At 41.6% G+C, this 26,021-nt stretch overlaps 1 protein-coding gene and 1 long non-coding RNA gene across 2 annotated transcripts in view; both read left to right on the top strand.

Moving 5' to 3' along the window:
- The first annotated feature begins 251 nt into the window (after window positions 1-251).
- LOC147227431 (uncharacterized) lies at window positions 252-2,671 on the top strand. Its single transcript, XR_015107072.1, has 3 exons — window positions 252-534; window positions 1,130-1,262; window positions 1,676-2,671. It is a non-coding gene; the product is annotated as an uncharacterized LOC147227431 (long non-coding RNA).
- Window positions 2,672-14,009: 11,338 nt separating this feature from the next.
- The window catches only part of LOC147227430 (ski oncogene-like), an 84,928-nt gene continuing 72,916 nt past the window's right edge, over window positions 14,010-26,021 (top strand). The window contains exon 1 of the mRNA XM_086158827.1: window positions 14,010-15,558. Coding sequence (XP_086014953.1) covers window positions 14,653-15,558 — 906 coding nt within the window. The 5' untranslated portion in view covers window positions 14,010-14,652. The remainder of the gene's footprint in view (window positions 15,559-26,021) is intronic.

Genomic DNA, 26,021 nt, shown 5'->3' with positions numbered 1-26,021 from the left:
TCCAAATATGAATATCGGCAGCGTCCCTCAGGTCAGTTGGGTTGTCGGAACTGTCCTGGTTCTATGCCCGCACTCTTCCAAGCCCGTCTAAGTATCGTTGAGCAAGATACTGAACCCCTAACCGCTACCCTGGCCTTGCTAAGTGGCTGCCAACTGCTGCTGGCTCATTCATGGTGGGTTCAATGCAAAGAAATAATATCCTGCAAGGAATTTATAAATTCTTATAACAACATAAAAAAATAGTTTCGCATGCCTGCACCAATAATAGCAGCAACAAGACACGTGGTACAAAGACCGCATTCCGATTGGACAGAATTGCATGATTATTTTGTTCAGGAACCAGGAAGTCTTTCTTCTCGGTGAGGCGAAAATATTTAGGTTGTTTTTGACGAGCAAGCGGGGCGATATGGCTTCAAGCAACACCGCGTCCAAACTGAGACGAAAGAAAGTTTCTACCAAGGGTGTCCGGACTGAAGTGTTCCACGAAGGGAAGGTCACACGAAAGAAGATTCTGACTGTTGCAGAGACCGCTAGGTTCATGTTCCTCTTTCCCCACCCGTGTTCAGCTCACGGAGATGAAGCGCAACGCCCGTTCATTTGTGGGCACCCTGACGTTGTGCTACCCAAATATGTTATCAGCGATAATAAAAGATACATTTTGTTAAAGATAATCACGGGTTCTCCAATGACCAACATATAATTACATTAATTAACTTCAAATCACGTGCTGAATCAGATGAATGTGTTGCTTTACAGTCAACATCCACCTCAATTTATCCTAAATGAAAGCAAATTGAAAATTTCAGTGACTTTAAGAGTGCAGCAACGTTAAGTTAAATTGTGATTGTGAAAGAGAACTCCTGGATACTCATTTTTTTCAAGAATTAAAAAAAAAAATTACTGTATTTCATTTTCCTGGAGGATAACAAAACCAACCTTTATCAGCTAAAATTCCAGCTCTCTCAGCAAAAAAATGTGTCAAAAATAGGTCTAAAAGAAATAGCCTAAAAGAAGCCAATGTATTGTTCAAAATACTGATGTTTTTCCCCAAATTATTAGAGACTTCTTGTCATGTGATGTTTTGCGATACGGTTGTTCGGACGTTGACATGACACGGCTTCTGTTCCAGGTCGGCAAGGTGGGACAGTAAGCACTTGCCTGCTGCTGAGGAACTGTGGGCGTCCATCCTGAGGCCTGCTCTGCTGGACATGAACAATCAGCGAGGGGTTCCTGTCCCTGAGCTGCCATGTCCAACTGAACTGGTGTGTGTCAGCTGCTTGACTAGGAGAAGCTGAAGGAAAATTACTTTGCTCCAACTCCAACACTAGAGGGCAATGCAGGTTTCTCTTTGTGGCTTTGCTAACCTGTCACTGACTCTGAAGTTCACTCTTCTGCTTTCAAAAGGTCGAATATGGCATGAGTTGCCCCAATATCACTTTTTAACAAAATAATTAAAGAAATGTTATTAAGATGGGCTTTAATCATGTTATGAGAAGCTGTTTTTTTGACTGGGATTAACCTGGTTGAGATAGAGAACTGGCTCTAGGATTTTTAAGTATTGATATCCCCTGAAAAATTAGCTATTAATTGGAAGAAAATTAGCTGAAAATGACCCAAAATATGATAGGAATGTCAGCTACTTACAGAGCACGTTTTTCCTCCCTTACTGTCACAGAAACCCCCTTCCAAGCTGAAGTCGGAACAGTGCTGGGGTAACATGTTGGATGATGTGGCCCTCCTCCCTGAAGCAAATGCACTCCATCCAGCAGTTCCCCAACCCACCCAGCAGACACGACCAGAACCAGACATGTCCTCTGCCTGTTTGTCTCCAGCAGGAGTGGAAGGGGAGGAGACAGTTGCCAGTTCCACTGTCACCTGAAAAGTGGGTAAAGGCAGAAAGAGGGGAGGGGGGATAGGCATGCAGCTCCAAAGTTGGCCCTGTGTCAGCTGGACTTCCCTGTTGGATCAGTATTGAAGTACTGGTTCAGAGGACCCATCTGAATCCGGTCACCATCAGGGGTACAGAAGTGGACATTGTGGACAACTACAAGTACCAGGGTGTCCACTTGGACAATAAATTGGACTGGACTGCAAACACCAACGCCATCTTAAGGAAGGGTCAGAGACGCCTGTTCTTCCTCAGGAGGCTCAGATCTTTCAACATCTGCAGGACCATGCTGCAGATGTTTTACCACTCTGTGGTGTCCAGTGTCAACTTCTATGCTGTTGTGTGCTGGTGCAGCAGGCTCAAGACAGCTGACGCTAACAGACTTAACAAGCTCATCAGGAGAGCTGGATCTGTCCTGGGAGTGGAGCTAGAGTCTGTTGTGCAGGTGTCAGAAAGGAGGATGCTGAGGAAGCTCCTCAGCATCATGGACAATGTTCATCACCACCTGCATGCCACACTGATGTTCTGTCAGAGCTCTGACTGATACCACCAAGGAGCTCCACTGAACGACACAGGAGATCTTTCCTACCTGAGGCTATCAGACTTTTTTATTCCTCTCCCTTCAGCCGCAGGGAATCTCACAATATTAAAACCTTAACCAAAAAAAAAACACCCACTTACTGTAAATTGTAATAATTTAAACTGTAATAATTTATATGTATATATGTTCATAACTGTGCAACATTTCATAACAGCTACATGTACAATATATTTTCAAACTCTTGTGCACTCCTTATCTTTCACTTGTTACTTAAGACACTTTATAGTTTTCACTTGTTACTTAAGACACTTTATAGTTTATTTGTATTTCTTATTCTCCCTTTTTCTCTTATTTTTTACTGTTTATACAATTTTTCTATTATTATTTATTATTGTTATATTTTTCTTGAAACTGGTACAACAATTTCCTTCGGGATAGATAAAGCTGTTCTTATTATTTTTATTCTTATCAAAGAGGTGCAGTCACATGACCATCTTGTTTAGATCCAGTCATAATCCATGACCAGACTTCAAACTTATCTTTGAAAATGTATGCCACTTGTATCCAAGTTCTAAACGGAAGAAATGTCAGAACCTCACTGAATATAGTTTATTTCGCATAGTAACAGTGGAAAAAACCTGAAATCTTCCTTTAAGGCAAGGTTGTTTCCCGTAAGAATGGTACAGAGAGAAGATCTAACACACCTGATTTTCAGCAAGGCAGGACTTTCCATCCATCTTGGTTTGTGCAAAGCATCCATCACTTCTGTGCAGCTCTAACCTGAGGTCTGAAGGCCTGAAATTTCATTAATGAATTTGCAATTATTAACCAGTTAGTAGAAATTGGGGGGGGTCATTCATTTTCGCAATATTGGAATGAAATATTCACAGAAATATTCTGTTGAAAGAGTTACTACAATGTTACAGACAGGTGACAGTGGTTTAAGTTCCGTGGTTCGATTCTGACACAGAGCTTTTCTGTGTGGCGTTCGCATGTTTTCCCCATGCCTGTGGGTTTCTCTTGGGTTCAATGGTTTCCTCCCACTATCCAAAACAGACCTTATGTTGCACAGATGTGTGAATGGGGGAGGGAATTGCTGTATGTCTCAATATGTGGCCCCGTGATCGACTAGTAACTGGTAGCAGCTTCTCCCCCATTGACAGCTAGAATGAGCTCCAGCCATCTTGTGACCCTTACTGCTGGAAAATTTCCACAAAATGGGTTTCAAGGAAAGACAGTATCTTGAATACATTATATATTTAAATGTATGTAATTTAAATATATAATATAATGTAAATAAAAGTAATAATGTCTTCAATCTATACATCCATCCAGACATCCATCTTCTACCACTTATAGGTTGGGTCAATGAAGCCAAAGTGCAGAGGCCCACACTTCCCTCTCCCCAGTGACTTGGGCCAGCTCTTCTGAGGGGATCCCGAGACGTCTGGGAGGCATCCTGACGAGATGCCTGAGTCACCTCAGCAGGCTATTCTCCGTGTGGAGGAGCAATGACTCTACTCTTGGCTTCTCCCGGATGTCCTAACACCTCACACTATCTCTAACAGAGAGCCAAGACAACCTGCGGAGAGAACTCATTTTAACTGTGTTGTGTTTTTGAATGCTGTAATGTTGAAGTGTTGCTACATTGTGTCGCAAGTGATACACAGCGTATGCGGGCATGCGAATGAGAAGAAGAAGCTTGTTCCCTCATACTGCACTTACTGTTGTTGAGCATAAGCTGAGTAAAGGTTAGTAATAAGTTACAAGGTTGTCTTCATAACTGTATACATAAACTTGCTTTTGCTTTCCGCACACTTACCATAACAGAATGCAAGTACTCCATAGTGGAAAAGAAGGCATTGGTATGTGTGTGGGCTACAGAAAAAAATGGTGGATATACTTATGGTGTCATCACTTTACCTCACTGATCACCTGGCCAGGCACTTACTGCCCTGCTTACCACCAAGGGGATAGACAGAGCTGGGATGCGTGTAGCTTGCTGGTCTGCATGCCTTCTATGCTTTGAGTATGACATGGTGTATAGCCCAGGGTCTCAAAACTACACCACTGACCTTTCCCATCTTCCCTTGCCACTGCCTGCTAAGCTAACTGCTGATGTGGAGCCTGAAAAAGTGGCTCAGAATCCTGCACTAAGCGGTGCAGTGGCTGACTTTGAGGCTGCTTGCTCATCATGCATGAATAGACTCACTGTGGCTGGCCTCCTTCCATCAGAACAGTGGACCTGGAATGAATACCTACTATAAAGTGAGAGAAGAGCTCTCAGTGAAAGACAATGTAGTTTCAGAGGCTCGAGACTCCCAGTGCCAATCTCTGTATATGTGCACCAGGCCTTGATACCTTTGGCTCATGAGTGTCACTAAGGAGTTGAGGATACTAAACAGCACCTACCCAAGTTCTATTGGTGGTCCAAAATGGACTCAGGATCACACCTGCATAGCCTCTTATGTTGTCTGCTAATCGAATAATAAAACAGCCTTCACTCTCCCTGCTCCTCTGCAACCTGTCAGGCCCATGGCTGAAACTGGACTTTTATATAGTCGGATCATTTGAAACAGATCCCCCTACCTGCCATTATACCATAACCCTAACAGACTACTAACGACTTCCTTGAGCTTGCCTTCTCTCACAGTGCCACAAAACCAGATGTTGTAAAGTTCCTGATGTCCACTTTCAGCTACTTTCAACCCAGAGTGGATTGTTACCAACAATGGACCTCATTTTTCTGAGTTCATGAATGCACAAGACATACACCATATTAAAACATCTGTGTACCGGCCTGCTGCTAATGGTTCCCTCAAAAGATTCCATTGCTCCCTGGGTGACCCAAGTGGGGACATAAAGCCCTTGACAACTCAACTCCTAGGATCATTAGGACATGTAAACCCTTCTGACAGGATAAGGTGGCAGCTCAAGGAGGGCCTTAAAATGGCCATAAAACCGATGCAAATTTATATGAAAACCCTTAACTAATTATAAGGAGTTATCTTCAACACAGTTGTTAAAGGCCTGTATTTTTTTCTACCTATTTGCTAATCAGATTTTTCACTACTCTAAGCAAATCCTCCTACATCTGGGAACATTTTTCTGAATTAATCATCTCAAAGTCATCTGTTAAAATCACATGAACTCCAGAGAAGATTTGCAAAGGCTTTTTTAACTTAAAAAACTACCTTTTAAAAATAAATAAATTAATAATGCAATGCAACATTACCCGCTCCCAAAGTCATCTTCACCATCAGCACCAAAAGAAATCCAAATGCTGCAATTTTTTCAAATGTGTATTAGTACTGTTAAGCATTAAGTTGATATTGACATGAATGTATGGTGAGTTAATTTAGAAGCTTATACATTACCTGTATATATATTTGTTTAGCAATTAAACAGACATGCACTCCTTTTCCTTCTGGCTGCTCCCTTCAGGGGTCACTCCAGTGAATCATCTGCCTCATTCTAACCCTATTCCCTCTTCTATGCATCTTCTCCCACACCACCAACCTTTTCCACCATCCTTTATCACTACACCAATAAATCTCCTAAGTCTTGTGGGGTGAGAGGCCACGTCTCTTAATGTCCGCCACAATTTACTTACTTTTGTTTCCTTAATAACTGGAAAATTTTGGTGAATGTGTTGTGATTTGGTTCAGTTCAATTATCTGTAGTTACAATTGTGGCTACAAATGTTGAAAAAAGGGTTAATGTGGTTCAAAAATGATTCACCTTAATGAAAAACAAGGAAAAATATTGCAGACAGTATCAAGCCAAATGCTTGTATAATGGATGCAGAGGGATGGGTGTTTGTCGCTTGTAAAATACTATAAGAGTTGCGCAATTTGGATCAAAGGGGCACATGCCGCATCAGTGAACTCACATCTTTGTCTAATTGACTTCCCCAAGTGAGCTAGAGTTGGTTGCTGCTAAGCTGATGAAATCCACTGAAAACCACATGGATGACTTTTCTTTCTTTGTAGTATTAATTTGTAGAAAACAGCTCAAACATTTACCCTCCACATCAAAGTGGCATGTTAGAAGATAAATGTTATTTGATTATCTTTTCCAGTCTCTCAGTGTGAGACTAATAATTGCTGATCAGAGCTTTGGGACCACACATACAAGCACACACACACATGCATATCTATGTATTATACATATCCATCCATTCATTGTCTGCCACTTATCCACTCAGGGTCGCAGGGGAAGCTGGAGCCTATTCCAGCTGCTGTCGGCTGAGAGGCGGGAGGCGATTCACTGGCAACATATACAGACAGACAACCATTCTGTCTCTCATTCGCAGATCTGGGCAATTTCCCCAATTAATACTAATAATAATTTATCCTTTATTAATACCTTGTGGGGAAATTTGTTCTCATGATGCAATTAACCCATCAGGGATGAACCATGAGCAGTAGGCTGCCATCCACCAGTGCCAGTGGAGCAGTTAGGGGTTCAGTGTCTTGCTCAACAACACTCTGACACACTAGGAGGAGCTGAGAATCAAACCAGAAATGTTCAGTTCCGAAGATGATTGCTCCTCCTGCGCCACACTTGCTGGTTGCGGACCATCTTCACTGTCAGCAGGGTCCTTCAGGGTCCATGGAAGTTTACCCAACCAGTCTACATGTGATTTGTGGACTTGGAGAAGGCATTTGACTGTGTCTGTCAATGAGCCCAGTGGGGGGCTCTCCAAGAGTATGGGGCACTGGATCCCAATATGGACCATTTTGTCCCTGTATTATCAGTGCCACAGCCTGGTCTGCCTTGCTGGCAGTAAGTTGGATTGCAGCACGTCTACCGGTCCTGTGGTCCTGAGCAGCTGGCAATGACTGAAAGAACCAGATAACGGATACATGCCGGCAGAGTGAGTTTTCTCTGCAGGGTGTGCTCTGTTGCTCTCCCTTAGAAAAAAAGTTTAGGAGCCTGGTCATCCATGATTGGCTCAGAGTAGAGCCACTGCTCCACTGTGTAAAGAGGAGGCAGATCTGGTGGCTCGGGCATCTGGTCAAGATGCTTTCCGGACGCTTCCCTGGTGAGGTTCTGCTAACGTTCCACTGGGAGGAGGCCCCAAGGAAGACCCATGACACACTGAAGGGACTTTGTCTCTTGGCTGGTCGGGGAACACCTTGGGATTCACTGGGTAGAGCTTGACGAAGTAGGAGCTCCACAGTCCCCTCGATCCAACCCTGGATGAGTGGTAGAAAATGGATGGAGGGCATATAGTATAACCGAAATGACAAAAAAATGAATCCCAGTTCTCATAGAGTGCCAGAACATTCATTATATCTCTTATCCTGCACTCAGGGTCATGGTTGCGCTGGACCTTTTCCCAGCTGTCATTGGACAAGAGTCGGGATACAGCCTTGACCAGTTGCCAGTTGATCACTGGGCCATGTATAGAGACTTACAGCCATTCACTTTCTAATTTGCTGGTGTAGGCAATAAAAGGTCTCCAATGAATGAGGAAACTGGAAAATTGGAAGGAAACCCATGCAGACAGGAAGACTTGCAAATTCCACACAGAAAGGCTCCCTGTCGGGATCAAACCAGGGACCACTGTATGGCATGCCAGAACAGGCAGTACAATGCAATTATTTTCAGAGGTGCATAGCGGTAAACATTTCAGGGTAAGAGTAACCCTAATTCCACTTTAGTAAATGGGTCAAAGAAGAGATGCCCATTATCTGCTATGTTATATATTTTTCAAACATGAAACAGGGACATGAGTGACATGTTACAAAGTCCTTCTCCTCCCCCTTCAAAGGTGATGAGGATTTTTTTGTGTGTGGAATGGGGTCTAGCATATGTACATGTCTCACCCTCTTTCACCCTCTCTTTAATAACATAAAAGTGTTTGATTTCGGAAAATGCATCAATAGAAAACTAGCAAAAATAATTGCAAAAACTAATCAAAGGAAGGGAAGAGTACTTTTAGCAAAGTTAAATTTTTTGTTTCAGTTTTTTAGTTTTACTTTTTGCTTATTCCAGGATCTTGGATCCTGGTTCTTGACCCCAAAACGACAAAAATAACTTCAAAGTCATAAAGAAGTCATGCAACGGAGTAAAATTCCAAATGTATCTTTAATGGTTGCTTCTGCTACTTCATTTTATCCACTGTGGTCACCATGACTACAGAATACACACATGACATAACATTACATAACTTTTCCTTTCAGGTGGTGGGATAGTGCCTCCTGCGGTAAGGAAGACTGACAAATGTCAGCAGTTTATCGTCTAAATTCTCATCCTTCTTTCCACTTTCTTTCAAACTGGCAGGAATTCCCACAGTAGTCTTTCCGTTAAAATAAACAGAATACTTCCTTCTTTCCTTTTCTGCTGTTCCTTCCACCAAGCCAGTTTTCCCCTACTGTTTCCATTGCATAAGTATGGAAGCTCTCCGTTGGTCTTGCTCTCCTGGCCAAAAGCTTAGCGGGCTCAGAAAGTCCCAGTGTTATATGACTTCAACTTTCCACTGGAAGAATTTCCTCGCTGACGATCTCATTGACTGTTGATGATGTCAAGGACCTCCTCCAACTGTAACATCATAGCTTCGCCTCTTAGCTTCATAGCTTCATAGCCTCATAGCTTCGCCACATTAGTCAATTCCCACCAATAACCTCAAATAAAGCCCAAAGTCACCAAAATATAATGACAGTGTCTGCAAAGATTGAAATTATTTGAGGCCTTGAAAGTTCATATGACTCCCCCTAAATCCACCTTTCACAAGCTCTTAAAATTTGATAGCCCTTTTCAAAAATGCTTGTTTTTAAGAGTTTGTGAATGCTGCCTTTAAAAACAATCTGATTTGCAAATAATATTTACTGGATTTTCAATGTTTTGAGAGAATTTGAGAGAACATAATTGTTATCTTTCCCCTTTGATTTCCCTTTCCCTGTGTTGATTCCCTTTGGAATGATAGCTTGGAAGACTTTATTAGTAATTTCTTGAAAATTCCTGGCAGTTTCTCATATTTATGCAAGAAGAATGCATTTTGTGGTATAACTGATAAGCTACATTGGAAATAAAATAAATCAAATTTGTCCCTGTAAGTCCCTCAAAGCATCTGGAGAGGTTTCTCTCACTTTCATCATAGATAATCCCCCGGGAGTTTTGACAGCATAAAATACAGCTGTCACGTTAAAATCCAACCCATTTTGCTGTCATAAACTGAAGTGTTTTAAATTACCAATGTGTTAGCTGTAATACATGTGGTTTTAGATTCAAGGAGAGGTGGGGCAAAAATGAGTGACGAGTGCAGATGTGCCAAAGTAGTCATAAGGAGACCTTGCATGTAGTTACTGACCAGCAACCCTTGATGTGAGGAGAGAGCCCAGAGGAAATTAACATTTCAGCGCAGGCCTAGATGCAGTGAAGCAGCTGACATCCATGTGCCTCTCGCTGCCAGAGCTGCAAGCTGGCCAGTGAGATGGAGACATGCCCACCATACTTCTACTGCACACATCGTACACGGCACTCTGCTGCAGATTCAAACAGGTCCAGTCCTTTGGTACTTTCCACTTATTGTGGGGTAAAGCACACTATGGGACCTATTAGCCTGGGACTAACACAATTTCTCTCTGGGAAGGGGGTTGCTGTTGCTACAGAGGTAATGCAGTTAAATTACACTCAACATCAAACAATTTATGTACAGAGTGGCATTACTTTAATGAAGTCCCTTCTCAGGGTCACCCAGACACAAATCTTAACACTTTTAATATTTGTTATGGTTCTTGGTCGGAAAATGTGTTTTCCTTGAATCATCAGGAACTTGAATGGCTATAGATTCTTGAATATCTAGAAATGCCTTGGAAGATGCTTGAAATAAAAAAAGTAGTCATTTGGAGAATGGAAAAAATTCAAAGTGACCAATGATGAAAATTCAATGCTGAGAAAATCTAACAGTGCATAGAACAAATAAAATCAGCAAGATATTACCTGAAAAATTACAAAATCAAGTCAGGGGGAGATTTTCTAACTACATTCATAATGCTGAAAATTAGAACCAGATCTGCTATCAGTGCATGAAACATGGCTACCATGTTTAATGACAAACTTTGAAATAAAAATTTCTTGCCAACTCTTGGTATATTTTGGCTTTGGTATTGTATTCTTGCCTGTCATTAATGCTGAATTCAAAATAAATTCATCATAATTCAGTTGCTGGATTTTGGTGCCATTCTTGGACTACTTCTTGTTTGTATTTGGACAACTTGCTTATTTTTCTTGCTTGGAGCAAATTAACTTTGGGGAGAAAATGTTGACCGCTGCTTCATAGAAAATCAATATCACTCATCTGTCTATGGTCAGAATGTTTTGGCAGACTAGTGTATAACGTCACAAATTAGAGAGGAATATTTTCATTCTTTTTAAGACACCTAGGATAATGTAACTGTTGTTTTTCTTAGTTCTCATTGCTGTATTCCTATTGGCGTATCATACTTGGTGAAATTTCATACAATTTCATACATGCAATGGCCCATTCAATTTGAATGCCTCTTGACTTTTTTCTTCAGAGGGTAAAATACTTATCAATTCGAATAATTAGATGTGATTCTTCTAATAAGATGTATTTTTGTCAATCTCTTCTATTGACTTTTTTTTTTTCTTTATATTTATTACTCAGTTGTTGCTACTGTCAGCTTGGCTTGCCTTTTCTTGATTTAAAAAATTGACAAAAGCATAATTAGGTGGAAATTTTTGTGACTAAGCAGAAGCAGCAGTTAGTAATCTGGGTTTACAGATCGAAGATTTCATGATCGAATCCAGTGGTAGCTCCATAGCCTTTTGGTGTGGAGGCCATACCTTTTCTCAAAGACCAAAAAGTAATGGGTGAGTAGGGTGAATGGTGGTTTATCTTCACTGTTGACTGGCAGCCACTCCAGGTTAAACCTTGCCTTTTGCCCTGTGGCATCTGTGATTGTGTCCAGGTCCCCGATGAGTGGGATATTTATACAAACAGTGGACATTATTTCATATATCTTGTTTTTTATATATCTTATTTTTTCTTGTGCCAAGTATACATGCCTAAAATATTACTTTCTAAGGGTACTATTGGTCGACATGAATTTCAGTCTGTGTGCATGCCTGTGAGTTTCGTATCTGTATTCTGGGCAGCAGGAGACAACCCTAGAAAAATGTTGCTCCCCCTTCCAAGTCGCAGTTTCAGTGACCTAAAACTAGGGGGAGCTGGAGGAGCAGAAATATGCTAACTCACCATGGGTGAAGTTGAAATTGTCATGGGAGAAATTAGCTGCTAATGTTCAATCCTGGGATTTTTAATCAAAACTGAATAGTCTCCTTTCATGTCTCGATGGTAAGAAAAACTTCCAACCCCTGTGAGCTCAGTGGACAATGTCAATATTTAAGGGTATCTGCATCTTAAAGTGTACCAAAATGCTCTATGTCTTGAGAAGCAGAAATCGGAATTATGTACTTTTTGTGTTGGACTCACTTCTAAGATTTTCTCTCAGGGTGTCAGACACCCCATGCTGCTCCATTCACTTGCTCAACAATCCACCACATTCAGAAAGTAAATAAATCACAGTCAAGATAGGTTTCCTGCCCCTCATCAGCAATCTCCTCTCTGCTCCACACCAACGCTCGCTTCTACCCTAGTAAGAATATCAGGAAAACTAAGTCCAAAGCTCCATTAGACTTCAAAAGGATTCAAATAGTATTCCAAAATAACAACTGTGTGGCTTCAGTAACAAACTAGCCTGTCTTGGATGTTGTATTCAATCATCAACTGGGTTTATCTTTCACCAGGCTGTAAATGTCAACAAATAATTTCAATAATCAGATGTGTACATTTGTACATTTATTGGCATATTCATTTAAATTATTTTTTCTCTCTCTCTATATATATGTATATATATATATATATAAAACAATAATTATATATATATATATATATATATATATATATATATATATATGTGTGTGTGTGGGTGTGTGTGTGTGTGTGTGTGTATCATTTGTGTGCTGTCAAAATCTGAATCACAGACTGATTTTAACTATATTTTGTCCATGAATACTTATTAAATAAGTCCAAATGGTCTGTCCATTTCCTTTCGTAGCATTTTCCCTGGCAGACATATATTTTATTATTAAAGCATTTAATAAGTCACATTTCATACATTATTTGTTGCCAGGCAGGGTTAAGGTCAAAGAAATCTGCCTGGAGTCCTGCAGAATCAGATTCCCAGGCGTGCTAGCAAAAAACAAGTGTTGATGAAACTGTTGCTTCAACCAATCACATTTTTATTTGGGACACCAAGGCCTTCTAGAAGGGTACGGTAACATCAGCATGTCACATGCCCTTTGATTGGACAGTCAGAGTATACAAGCCAGAGCTAGCAGACTGCATCTGTAGCAAACTGCACAAACACAAATATAGTTGTGTTGATATAATAGCTAATTTGTCAATCCATGATGGCTGAAGTAAGAGAAGAAATTGATGTGGTTGCAGATTTATTGTCAAAAACATTTTCAAGACGGACTTTTCAAGAAAAGCTGGACATTGTTGAGAACGGTCAGGCAATTCTGAAGCTAGCAGGCCTGTTACAGCGAGGAAAGGGATTTGTCCGTCACTTTGAGTCCTCTATTTATGAGCTGTATGTATCCCCGGCTCACAGGCTCACTTTTGGGGAAACCAGAGTGGATCTACAGCTGAGTGAGCAAGTGTGCAGCGAGTAACTTCGCCCAGTGAGTAAAGCAGCGCAGCAAGTAAAGCGGCACAGCGAGTACTGCGGCGAAGCTCACACTGGTCCTGTGTTATGTAATGGGCACAGTTGTCAAGGAGCGGTTTATCAGATTTGAAGATATTACCAGTGGGAAATGAGCCGATGACATCGCAGGTCTTATTATCCAAATTTTGGTGGAAAATAAATGTCTGGGTAAAGTTGTTGCACAATGTTTTGATGGTGCAGCATCATGTCTTCTGGATGAAATGGAGTGCAAGCTAATGTTAAGGAGAGAGCAGCTGTACACGTTTGTGTGTTTTGCACTGACCATCCCCTTGTCCACTGCTTCTATTGAGCTAACATTTTCATCCCTTATGCCAGAAGTACGACAGGACAGGCTTGACTTTCAGCGTTAGCGTTGATGGTGATAGAAAAGGACTTCTTGATGGAGCTGAAGCACACGCAGTAATTGAACTCTTATGTATATATATATATATATATATATATATATATATATATATATATATGTGTGTGTGTGTGTGTGTGTGTGTGTGTAAACATCTCAAAAATGCATGAATCCAGAATCAAATGCAAGTTTATGTGATGGGACATAAATTTTTGTCGTCATAAAAAAAAAGAGAGAAGGTTAGACGATTTCTTTTTCTCCCACGCGTCGTGAACGCAGTAGACGTCCTAGTTCCGCGAGGCTCTTCGCAGGCAGAGGAGGGGGGTGGGGATGCGGAACTCTTCCTGGAAGAGCCCTGCCTGCAGAGTCACTCACATTCCTGGCTTGGATTCAATGACTGAGCCAGACACACAAATACACGGGGAGGGGTGAGAGAGAGAGAGAGAGAGACAGAGAGACATAGAGACAGAGCGCGGGTGCGAGGGAGAGCGAGAGAGAGCGAAATAGATGCCTCAGACTTCTCATCTCCATACAGTCAGAGTGAACCACGGGGGCAGACGGAGCGGATCGCCGCAGTCCTCGACAGCGGAAAAAGACGCAAAACACGGGGCGTGTTTTTCTCCCCCTCTCGCTCTCTCTCCACTCCCTCTTTTTCTCTCCCCCACCTCTCTCTATCTAACGCTATCGACCCCACGACTCCGGCTTCAGCATTTGTTTTCACCGAGACGTCCCTGGGAAACTTTTCTGCTCTCATTTTTCCGTGTCTGTGGAGTTTGAGGAGAGGCGACCCCCTCCACCCCCTCACCCCCCCGGTCCTCGTTCTGACATGGACAGAGAGCGAGCAGCCGCAGGGAGTGACCGACCGCCGATCACTCACTAGTCGCAGGGGTGGGTGATCGAACCGTAAACTCACTTTCTTCTAAATTCTTTTTTTTGTTCGCTCTCTCTCCCTCTTCCCTCCCAACCTCCGCACCGAAAAAACTGGATGTTTAATGAAGCGCCTCGCAATTCCGGCCACTTCTGGGACACCGTGGATTTACCAGGCTCAGGAGCGATTAGATTCTCGTGATTCCCGGTCGACGGCGGGAGGGAATTTCGCTTCAGAAGTCGCGGGAAAAACATGGAGACTGTAAGTCGGCAGAGCTTCCAGCCTCACCCGGGACTGCAACAAACTCTCAAGCAGTTTCACCTCAGCTCTATGAGCTCTCTTGGCGGACCGGCGGCGTTCTCTGCCCGGTGGCAACATGAACTCCTCTTCAAGAAGGACGGCAAGGAGCCCGAGCCGGTTCTGCAGCATCTGCCGCCGCCAGTGATGCCCGGGCCGCTCTTCATTCCGTCGGATCGTTCTACGGAGAGGTGCGAGACCGTGCTGGAGGGCGAGACCATCTCCTGCTTCGTGGTCGGCGGCGAGAAGCGCCTGTGCCTACCGCAGATCCTCAACACGGTGCTGCGGGACTTCACTCTGCAGCAGATCAACTCTGTATGCGACGAGCTACACATCTACTGCTCCCGGTGCACGGCTGAGCAGCTGGAGATCCTCAAAGTCATGGGGATCCTGCCCTTTTCGGCGCCGTCCTGCGGCCTCATCACCAAGACGGACGCGGAGAGGCTCTGCAACGCCCTGGTGTACGGCGGCGCCTACCCGCCGCGCTGCAAGAAGGAGCTGAGCGGCAGCGCGCTGGAGCTGGAGCTCACCGAGAAGAGCTTCAAGGTGTACCACGAGTGCTTCGGCAAGTGCAAGGGCTTGTTCGTGCCGGAGCTCTACACCAGCCCCAACGCAGCGTGCATCCAGTGTATGGACTGCAGACTCATGTATCCGACGCATAAGTTCGTGGTTCACAGCCACAAGGCGCAGGAGAACAGGACTTGCCACTGGGGCTTCGACTCGGCCAACTGGAGGGCGTACATCCTCCTGGGCCAGGATTACACGGGTAAGGAGGAGAAGCGCCGCCTAGAGCAGGTCCTGGACGACGTCAAGGAGAAATTCGACTTCGCCAACAAGTACAAGAGGAAAGCCTCGTCCCGGGTGAGTCTGCTCAGCGGATGATACGTTCACGGCACCGTCTTCCGCCTTCGCGCTGAGGCAGACTTGGGGTGTCCCTGCTGGCGGTGGTGTGTGTGTATGTATGTGTTTGTGTGTGCGTGTGCGTGTATGTGCATGTGTATGTGAGGGGGTCCTTCCATCACGCTCCGTGTTGAGGAACTTTACACCCGAATCCCACCTTCTCTCCCTGCGATGTTGATACCCCCTCCCAAAAATCTTCTGGAAGATTTCTTGGAAGCGATTTCTTGGAAAACCTTGCAGGAAATGTTTATGCAACTTATTATTGTTGTTGTTGGGCGTTTGAATAATTTAAAATAGTCAGATTTCCTTCTTTTCTTTTCTTTTCTTTTCTTTTCTCAATTTTAACTAAATTTTAGTTGGCTATTCTTGAACCTTTTTCCCAGTCTATTTCTTGATCAATAGTTGATACTGCATGCAGTTATGTAAGGTTCTGTCTTTTTCTCTGCAATTTTTTAGAATTTCTCATCAAATATTAGGTGGATTTCAAGTGGTTACATTTTTTTTGTCAAATATTTTTTTTGCCATTTTTACCCCTTGATATAATTGCAAGCAAATTGTTTGGTACTTTATTCGTCCATTTCTGCCTGATTTTTTTTTTCTTATTGCTCAATGTCTCACAGAGTCACAAATGACTTCTTGCCAATGTTTCATATTTTTCTCCACTAATTGTGAGTTTGTTTCCTGTTTATTTTGGGGCAACTTCTTCCTTGTTGCTTTGCGAATTCCAGCTGATTTTAGGGGTGATTAGTGCTTCCTCTCGGTACTTGGTCATCACTGCAATGTTGTCACTAATTAGGCCCCCAACAGCAGGAACAGTAAAACTCCACTGGTGGCTATAAAGCCATTATTTGCCCATGAGGTACCTTATAGGCTCCTTTATTGACCTAAACTGTAAATACTATCTCATTTACCAACAAATGGTTCAATGGGATCGGTAAACAGCCGTTAAGAGGACGTGTTTACATCGGCAAAATCTGATTATATAGCCTCTTCTTCCCATCCCGCTGTTTCCAGAGTGCACAGAGGGTTAGTCCAGCGATTTGACGTGTGAAGGGGCTCTGTCCTAACATGCGTGCAATGTTGTCTTCCTGTGGGTTCAAACAGGCGCCCCCTAATGCTCCCTATTGCTCTGGGTGTTGGGAGGATAAAAGCAGCCTTCAAGCTTCTTCATGTGATTTTTGTGTTTTGATTTAAAAAACCTAGCTGTAGTTTTTTATTTCATATTTATCTCAATGAAAAATGTGAACACTTGTACCTGAGACTGGAACTGTGTCATTGACTTATGATGCTTTTTTATCACATGATGTCAAAATATTTGAAATTCTACTTTCCAGACTGCTTCAACCACCACACGTTGTAATGTCATGTTTCAAATATTGAAATGTTTGTTGCTATAATTTTCAGGATTCTTTCTTTGCTAAAGAGCTGGTCGGTCTTCCTTTTTTATTTATATTTTTTGGTAAATTTTTTAATACGTTTCTTGGTGGTACTCATTCTAATTATTTGTTAAATCTATGCTTTGTGTCTTTGGCTAGCTTCTCATTTCATTTTTAAGATATTTTTTTAAGCTTTCTTTTCAGCTTCTTCCCAGAATATAGGGAATCACTTGGAATGCTTCTGGTGATATTTTCCTTATTGTTAAGCAATATTAGGCCCGTTTCTATGTTTTGTTGAGCTACTAATCAAGAAGTTACTGTCTCCCAATTGCTTAGATATTTGATAGTATTGAGAGGCAGACTTTGCTTAATTCTTTGAGGAATTTTCCGACATCACTGTCTTTTGGAACATTTTAGATTAAAGATGGAATATATAACGGGTCATTGCGGGGCCACCTAACTGTAAAGTGGTATGAGGTGGTGAGTTGGTTTAGGCTAGAATTTACACAGAGAGAAAAAGGGGGAGACTGATAAAAGATCCCTCACCCCCTCGAAAAGAGGCTAGTGTTTCCATTTGCATGAACTGTTACACATGAATGGAGTTGATGAAGCAGGGTCTAGAAGTATTGTGGTGGAAACATAATATGATCCCAACAAAGGGGCATTCAGAAAACACCAGGCCGCAGCCCTCCCCCAGCACCTACCTACCTCAGACCAACACACATGCAGACAAACCCACACAGACACATGTATACACACAGCACCCCCTGTTAGAGGGGAACTGCCATGATGGCACAGTGGGCACACCCCGAGGACCCCCTGGCCTAAGGGGCCTCCTCTGGTTTTATTAGAGCCAACAGGGCACCCAGTATAAAGCCAGAGGCGCCTTTAAGCCTTTGCACTTCTTTTTAATTCGACCCTCCTTTTTTCCTCTCAAGAGGGGGTGTCACCCTGGTGCTCCCGCATTTGAGAAAAACGCAGCTCAAGTACCCTCTTGGAGGGCACCCAGGAAGAGAGGTAAGCATAATAGTGCCCTCTTGGCCAGCCCAATGTATAACACAGCTAGTTCATTTTGTTAAGATTTGCACACAATATGTTGCTTACTGTCATGAAATTCTTGCTTCTATGTAGTTTATCAACAACTCTTTGATAATTTACTGATTATAAGTCTTCACTCCTGCAAAGTCTTGGTCTTGTTCAACTTATATTCCCTTTCAATCACATCTTGCGACCCCTCCGCCCAAATCTTGTTGTCAGGCTTGCCACATTGAGACCCCACCACTCAGGTTGCTTTCAGACAACATATAGCCAGGTCCTTGTTTGTTTTCTGAGCCCTCCAACTAAGTGAGTCACCTCAGTTTCCTGTTTGAAGAAGGAGAAATGGGGGATGGGGGTTCACTGGGCAGGAGTTTGGGAATATTGCTAAAGTAATGGGAGTGGAGCCCCTTTGTCAGCACATTTGCAGACTCTATGAACTTTTAGGATGATAGGCAGAGCCTGCATTGCCATCCACCTCATCACACTGCTGCTGCCATCAGAGGAAGTGGCGGCATTGAATATTAATGAGACTGTTACAAGAGTGTTAGCAGCAAGTTTCGCATGCAGACAGACAGGAAGCGATATTGCTGTACTTCCCTCCTCGCAGACAATCTTTTAAGACCTTCCTTGTGTGACACTCAATGTCTACTAAATCACAGATGGTCCCGAGGATGAAAGCTTCTTTTTTGTATCATGACTGGATTAGTGCAGATGTGTGAATTAAGGGTGAAAGAAATAAATGTCAATGCACACTAGACAGTGATTACTGTTTAGCTTTGGATAGAAAAGAAATTTACAAAAAAAAATCCTTCTCTGAAAATTTTTTACAAAACTACCTGAAATTGGTTGGAAATTAATGAAGAATTTTGAAGAAACTCTAAAAAAAAGGAGAAAAAAAACAAATTGCCAAATATTTCCATCTCCAGACGTCTAGGCAAATCTGATTCGTCCTGTCCAGTTTGTCATGAGGATGCAGTACTTTATTTTCTTGCAGCCTCTGCAGCTTCTGTCCGATTGAGGTTACATTTCACATTTGCCGAAACATTTTATAGGCTCTGGAGACGGGAAGGATCTGACCTGCCAATGTGCTTGTGGGAAAACAAAATGAACCTCATTACCCAGTGATTAATTCTCACACAGATGTGAGGTTTACTCCCAAAACAGTAGCATCTTGATGAGCGACAAATATGGACTTAGAAGAATGTGTTTCACATTGGCCATTTGAAAACAAAAAAAAAACGTTGTTTTTGGTGTTTTCTTTTTTCTTTTTTAGTTTTTACATTTTTTTTATTTTAAGCCAATCTCCTCCTTATGTCTTTGTAATTTTGTGTTGAAGACTATTTCATTCAGATTATTTAGACATATTACTTGAATTTTGCAAGTAATTTCTTTATTACTTGTGTATATTGTCAAAGATAATTCTCACATGATTTTTAAAAGCATAAGTAAAATGATTCACTTTGTAAGAAAAGAAATATGGACGTATACTTAAATGTTTAATAACTCATTTTTGCTACAATATAAAATATTCCTTTACTCTCACATCCATGCTGTGTTTCAATCATTATATGTTGTTTGCTTGTTATCAACTTGAATATTGCCAATCTATCAGTAGCTTATCAATGACTTAAACATAATTATGATTAAATGAGGGGTTTGGGGTTGTATTTTATGTCTAAAGCAATGACTACAGACATCTTAAATTCTGGACCAACAGCTCATACTCAGAATCCTTTTGCCTCCGTCTGAAGAGGCTCCTTGTTTCAGAGGGTAGGAGGTGGTTTAGAGGAAGTGGCCCCTCCTCCCACCTCCCCACGAGCGTGCCCCCCCCCCCCCGAGGGGTCTCGATGTGTGTCCTTCTACAGGACCCAATGTGTTAGAGCCTGCTGACAGGCAGCACGGCCACTGTTCTTATTTCACATATTGATGCGTATTGACACGCCAGCATCTCCATGACAAATAAGACTGAAAGTTCCATCCTTCCTGATGGTCTTGTGTTGCTGCAGTGAAGGACTCTCAGGAGCCTCCAAGTGGGCTGCACTGCAGTGTGAATTGGATGAAGGCTCTGCACCTAAAAAAGGTTTCTATAACACACCTATGAATATTTTAAATCATGGGTTAGCAACAATATGTCAAAATTAGACAGAAATAAGTCCAGACATGAAAAAAACAATCATACCCTGAAAATTGGTGAGGTATATTGAATGATTATATCAATAAAAAGCTGACATGCAGTGACCTAAAAAAATTAGAGGTAAATGATCATATAAAGAAAACCAAGTTTGCTCATTACGTGTTTAATACCAGTTGCTTAATATTTTCAAGTTTTTCTGTATGGTTCAGCTCTATATTTTTAAGTGGTTCAGAAATAAATAAAAAATTCCATGGCAAAGAACGTGGCGATAAATTTGCACATTGGTTTGACCCAAAGCCCCAGTTAAATATTCAGAAAAACAGATGTTTTCTCATCACAAAAAAAAAAGAAAATCAAAACAAAAAAAACCCACCTTTTTAATCATCTTGTATGTAATTGCTCCCAGCCTGAATGGAGCGCAAATGGAAGTCAATTAAAAAGAGGTTTAATTAGCAGTTAAGTTTGTGTGCTGAAAGTTTTTCTAATTACTTTCCACATATGCTGCCTTTTTTTCATTATTCACTGCTCTACTGCTAGAATGGTGTGTATATTTATTCCACTCTTATGTGCTCATTCAGAGTTTTATTAAAAAAAAGAGAAGACTTTGCTCCGAGGCTCCGCCAAAACTTCGAGAAACAATTGTTCAGTAAGATGAAAAGTCCACATGAGGGTTTTGTTGTGTCATATAACTTTGATGCTGTAAAGTAGTAGAAGTAGAAACACGACACAATGCGTCATAAGACACACGAGAGTGGAAAAACCATCACAGGGAATATTACTTGTTGTGCTGTCTGAAAAAATGTTTCAAAGGCATTGCCGCCGAAGCAGGAGCAGAAAACGAATTAAATGCATCATTTTTTTTCTCCATGCAACACGTCTCTCATGCCAGCGGCTGTTTATTTCAAAGCCTTTTAAAGTTGTGTGAACAAAAGGGGATTTTCCCACTTGACGCTTGATTGTGCACGAGGGATGAAAGCACCTTGACAGATTATGCATTGCTGGCTGTTTGTTGGAGGATTCAGAGTCAACTGTCGCATGATAGGCCCACCCTTGGCAACCTAGTCAATGTTTATCTTAGTGTCGCCTCGGTTCCTACGTAATCAACATAATTCTGTTATTAGCAGATATTTGCAATAACTTAAAAAGCACTGATCCAGGTAAAGAAAATTCATAATGTAAGACTCACCCTCTGTCATTGATGTTAGTCTCTGACCTACTCCGCTGCATTTGCATATCTAATGTTCCAAATTCATAAACCCTTTTTAACCTGCTAATTTTTTCACTTCACACTGTTGGTTACATATATGTAAACTACTCTGCTCTAAAATGGGACTAGTGTCAGTGTCCTCTGATACTAGCATGAGATACATATTTAATGATTTTTTAATCAATGTAGTATTAGCATTTGGGTTAGGGCTAACCCTAATCCATATACTCTATGACCCCATGTAAATGGTCTCCTATTGCATTGACTCGGATGAGTTTGAAAAAAATAATAGGGTTTTTTTAGATCTCTTTTCAAAGTGTCTATATCATATTAACTTATTATATCACAGATATGAGCATTATATACGAAACCTGTACAATAGACAGGAATGATGGAAACATCACAAATAAATATGCCCAAAAGATCAAAGAAAATCATCTACAGTTTGTCATACTGAGCAAGGACATTGCCATTCAGTGACTTTAAAAACAATTAGACATGATCTGAACAGGGACATTTGTGCATTTGTGCATAAAATTGGGTTGAGGGACTGATGTGGCATGCGATCACCAAACTAACCACGTGATAGATTTTGGTATTGCTGACTGGCCGCAAAATATTGTGATGACTTCTTGATGTCCGATGAAAATCAGGCAATTTAGTGGCGAGATAAAATAAGTGTCAGCCTTTGTTACCAATATCCTACCCATGAAGAGAACTTTAGAACTTCATTAATTTACCTGCTAATGAGAGAGGGCCAGGCTCTATCCAAGCAAGTGGAGGTGCAGAAGGAAGTGGCCGCCATAGCATCCAGCCATGTATGTGAGCTGCCTGGAATGTGACACACGCAAAACTGGCAGCACAAGGAGGTGGGAACAGACGGGGTAATATAAAGCACTTCCTCCCGCCAAAGCATGAAAGTAACAAGCACACTCAGTGCACGGCGGATATTCTTATGTCTTAAGCTTGTCTCATTTGAGATTATTGCAGGAGTGGCATGAAAGGGAGGAAGAACTTGGTGACCTGCTGCAGGTGTTGCGTGAAAAACAAGCTCATCCTCATTCAGATGTTGCAATTTGATGACTGGGCTAAAACAACATGGATGACTCTTTTTGGGTGTGGTGGTGGTGGTGATGTATCCGGGGGGTATTTAATATTGATGGTAGGTGACTGTATGCACTGAGGTCCAATATGTTTATTTAATGAGACGCTCTTGAAATATTCATTATCAGACATGGCTTTGCAAGACCACTTATTACCTGAACCACACAAAATGCGCCTCACACCCTCTCTAACAGTCCAAAATCAGTCCAAACAGACTGATTTAAGTAGTTGTTGCTACGGTTCTTGTAATTACAATTAGTTAATAGGGAATAAGGTCTTACAAGAAGCATTACAATGTACTCAGTTACATGAGAAACATTAATCTGTGAAGTACAGTGACTGTTGTTATATATTACTGGCCTAAGAAGAAAGCGGATGTTTAATGAAAAAGTGCAAGATATGACTCCTAATGTAGCAGGTAACTCATAGAAATTAATAAGGAAATCATTGAAAACCTGATTTAAATGAGAAGACTGAATTACCCAACTTGCTGCTGGACTGACTCAAATTTGAATTAATAGATAAATGGATAATAAGTACTGGAACAAGGCAATAATTGAACCAAATTCAGCCTAAACACCACTAAAGGTGAGCAATATACCCTCCCTCCAATACTGGTCAAATCACAAAAATCACAAAAAGAGATTTTTGAAATTGAGTGAGTAGTTAACATAATACAGCCAATAAAGCATCAGGGTTTGCTGGGATTGATTGAAATGCTTCATGATGTCACTGGTGGGTTTGAGGTATGTTGGAAGCTGGAAACCACCAGCGATGTAGCTCCTTCGTGACATGGAATGGGGACAGCTGGGGGAGGGGGGACTTACTTTGTGCTGCGTCAGCTGAGTAGCATTCATCTGATAGTACCCCCTCCCCACCACTCACCCGTCCACCCTCCCATCCCCCTACCCGCAGGTTTAGAAGACCAACCTTTTCCCTCTGCGAATAAAGAGGTGACCCACCTCACCCTTCGCTGAGAGCACAGGCGGCCAATCGCGTGTTGCACAGAAACTCCCATGGGGCAGATGGTTGTCTGGTACGTGTGCATGCAGACACACACATACTTACTTGCATTGAGCAAATGAACATTCACTCGCAGCCAGATTTAATGACATTAACTTGTGTGCTTTCACAATCGTAGGAATTTGTATGAGAATATTTGAGTTGAGAATGATCCCCGTCTAGATTGTGATTTGCAGTCATGTGTGTGTTTATGTGTTTTTCTGTGCTTGGATCAGCTGTAGAGAAAATTAGCATGAGCTCACTGCCCACTCATTTCCATCCCCATCTGCCTGTCTCCCACGGTGATGCCCCCACCCCCAAACACACATAGAGACACATACATGTAGATGCACACAATTCAACCCACACACACACGCTAGCAGGATGTAACCCAACATGGATGATGATCTGCAATGTTATTCCAATAGTCTTTGTGTATATTTAGACACTTAAGTCTTCATATACCATAGTCAAAGGAGAAATCTAGAGATTTTCAAATTAATAATAATCTGTGTTAATCCCATGAATGATTGATTGAAACTGGGTGTCTCTAGCAAATCAGCTCTGCTACCTTTGCCGAATCTCGCTGGTGTATGAAAAGCTGATTCTTGTGATTGTTTTTTTTTAAATCATAAAATATGATCATGTAGGAAATACACTGAAAATCAGCAGCAAATTCAATGAAATATGATGGAACGTAAGCTAGAAATTGTAATATTGGAAACAAGACTGAAAGAGTGCAGATTTTCCTGAAAGGTTTTGGGAAACCATTTTGTGTTTCCATTTTATTTTATTCAGTTTTTTCTGTTTGCTTTCGCTGTTGAGGTGATTAGATGGGTTTCCATGTGGAAGGGCAGGTCCCAGGAGCTTTTTTGTGTAAATGGGGGCGGGGCATTGTTTTGGTAGTTGGTGGGTATCAGCTGTGGATCTGTGATTGTGGAACAGATAAAGGTGATGACCTACCCTCCCCCAGCACCACTCCCAACGCCTGAGTCATGGACCCCTTGTCTTTGTTGGCCTCCCCCCTCCTCCATCTTCTGCTGGCTTAACAGCTTCATGGCCGCTGCTCTGGAGCGTGAGCAAACAAAGAGTGGTTCTACTAGAAATTACTCTGAATATCCAACATGGCTGAGAATATATCATCGATTTAAATATTGAAAATTTTATATTATTATAGAATTGTAGGATGTAATATTGATTGTTTACTGGAAAAAACGGTTTGCTTTAATTTGATCTGTAAACTTAGCTGATTATCTTTGCAGAATTGTGGTAAAATGCTGTGAAAATAAAATATAATAAAAAAATCTGAAACACATTATCCATCCAGGCTAATGAGTACTTGAAAATGAGCAAGAAATTGACTAAAAATAAGCAATAATTAATTAGAGTTCAGTCAGAAATTGCCTAAAATAATTCAATTAGTTTAAATTACTTTTATTAGAAAATCATAAATGAAGTCTCGTAAAAATCATAGGGAAAACATTACCAAAAAGGGATAAGAAATTCCTTAAAAAACAACATGAAGGATTATCCCAAAATGGGGATTCAAAAATCGAAGTTGTCAACAAGAAGTTACTGAAAACCAGAAACAGTTAGCAAAGATTACAGTGAAAAGAAAAGCTTCTACCCATCAGGAGATTATTTATCAGCAGGGATCTTCAGCATTTGACTTTAAACATCACATCAATGCAGACGGCTGGTGCCTCTGTCAGTCAGCAGGTCTTTGACAGACCGTCAAGCATTCTTGGATGTCACCTCTAAGTGTGGCTTTTTGCTGTGACAATCATCATTCCTATGTGAACATCGGGCCATATCCATATCTCCAGGTCATTAATTATTGGCAAGTTGATTGAAAATGCAGCGTGAGCCCATCAGTGTGGATGGCTTTGTCCTGGAACACATCTTCTGCTTTGGAAAAACGCATTTTGCATTTTTTCTGACTGATGCACAATCAGAACCCATCAGCCTTGAACTACATGGGATTGAACACACACTGGACAAGCATGGCAGACTTTTCACTCATTTCAGATTCTCTTTCCCTGAAATTTTTTGGATGTCCTCTGCTGGATGTTTTCCCAACTTTTTAGTAAAAGAGTTAAATGTCTTCAAGTAAAGAAATTCCAGTCCAGTCCAGTTGCCATGACAAGATGATACAAACAAGAATTCACCCTGACCGGGATGACTGAGAACCTCCATAGATAAGTTTTTTCAGATGAGATTTCTTTCTTATTATCTGGTAAATTTTGACCTTTTTTTAAACATATTAGCCTTTTGACTTTTAGACCATTTCTTATTTAATCATTTGTAATCATGAACTTTAAGCTGTAGTCTGTTGTATGAGTGTTTGAAATTTGTGTGTCCAGTAGAACAATCTCTTCTCTGATTGGTCAGCTGTGACTCACACTCTTCTTGGTGCTCTCTGATGCGTTCTTGCGGCATGGGTTAATCTTAAACTGAATTAATCAGGTAGTGGACCAAGCTGCCCTATTGATCCAACAAAGCAACTGCAGCCTGAACTTTGACTGACCATGATAACCTTTCTTTGTTTTTCACAACAAGTCAT

Source organism: Fistularia commersonii, chromosome 14 (genome assembly GCF_037954325.1).
Source record: "Fistularia commersonii isolate RoL2024-O1a breed Wild chromosome 14, RoL_Fcom_v1.0, whole genome shotgun sequence".
NCBI lineage: Eukaryota > Metazoa > Chordata > Actinopteri > Syngnathiformes > Fistulariidae > Fistularia > Fistularia commersonii.
Note: the sequence above shows the minus strand (reverse complement) of the source record. Positions and strands in the feature narration are given on the sequence as shown.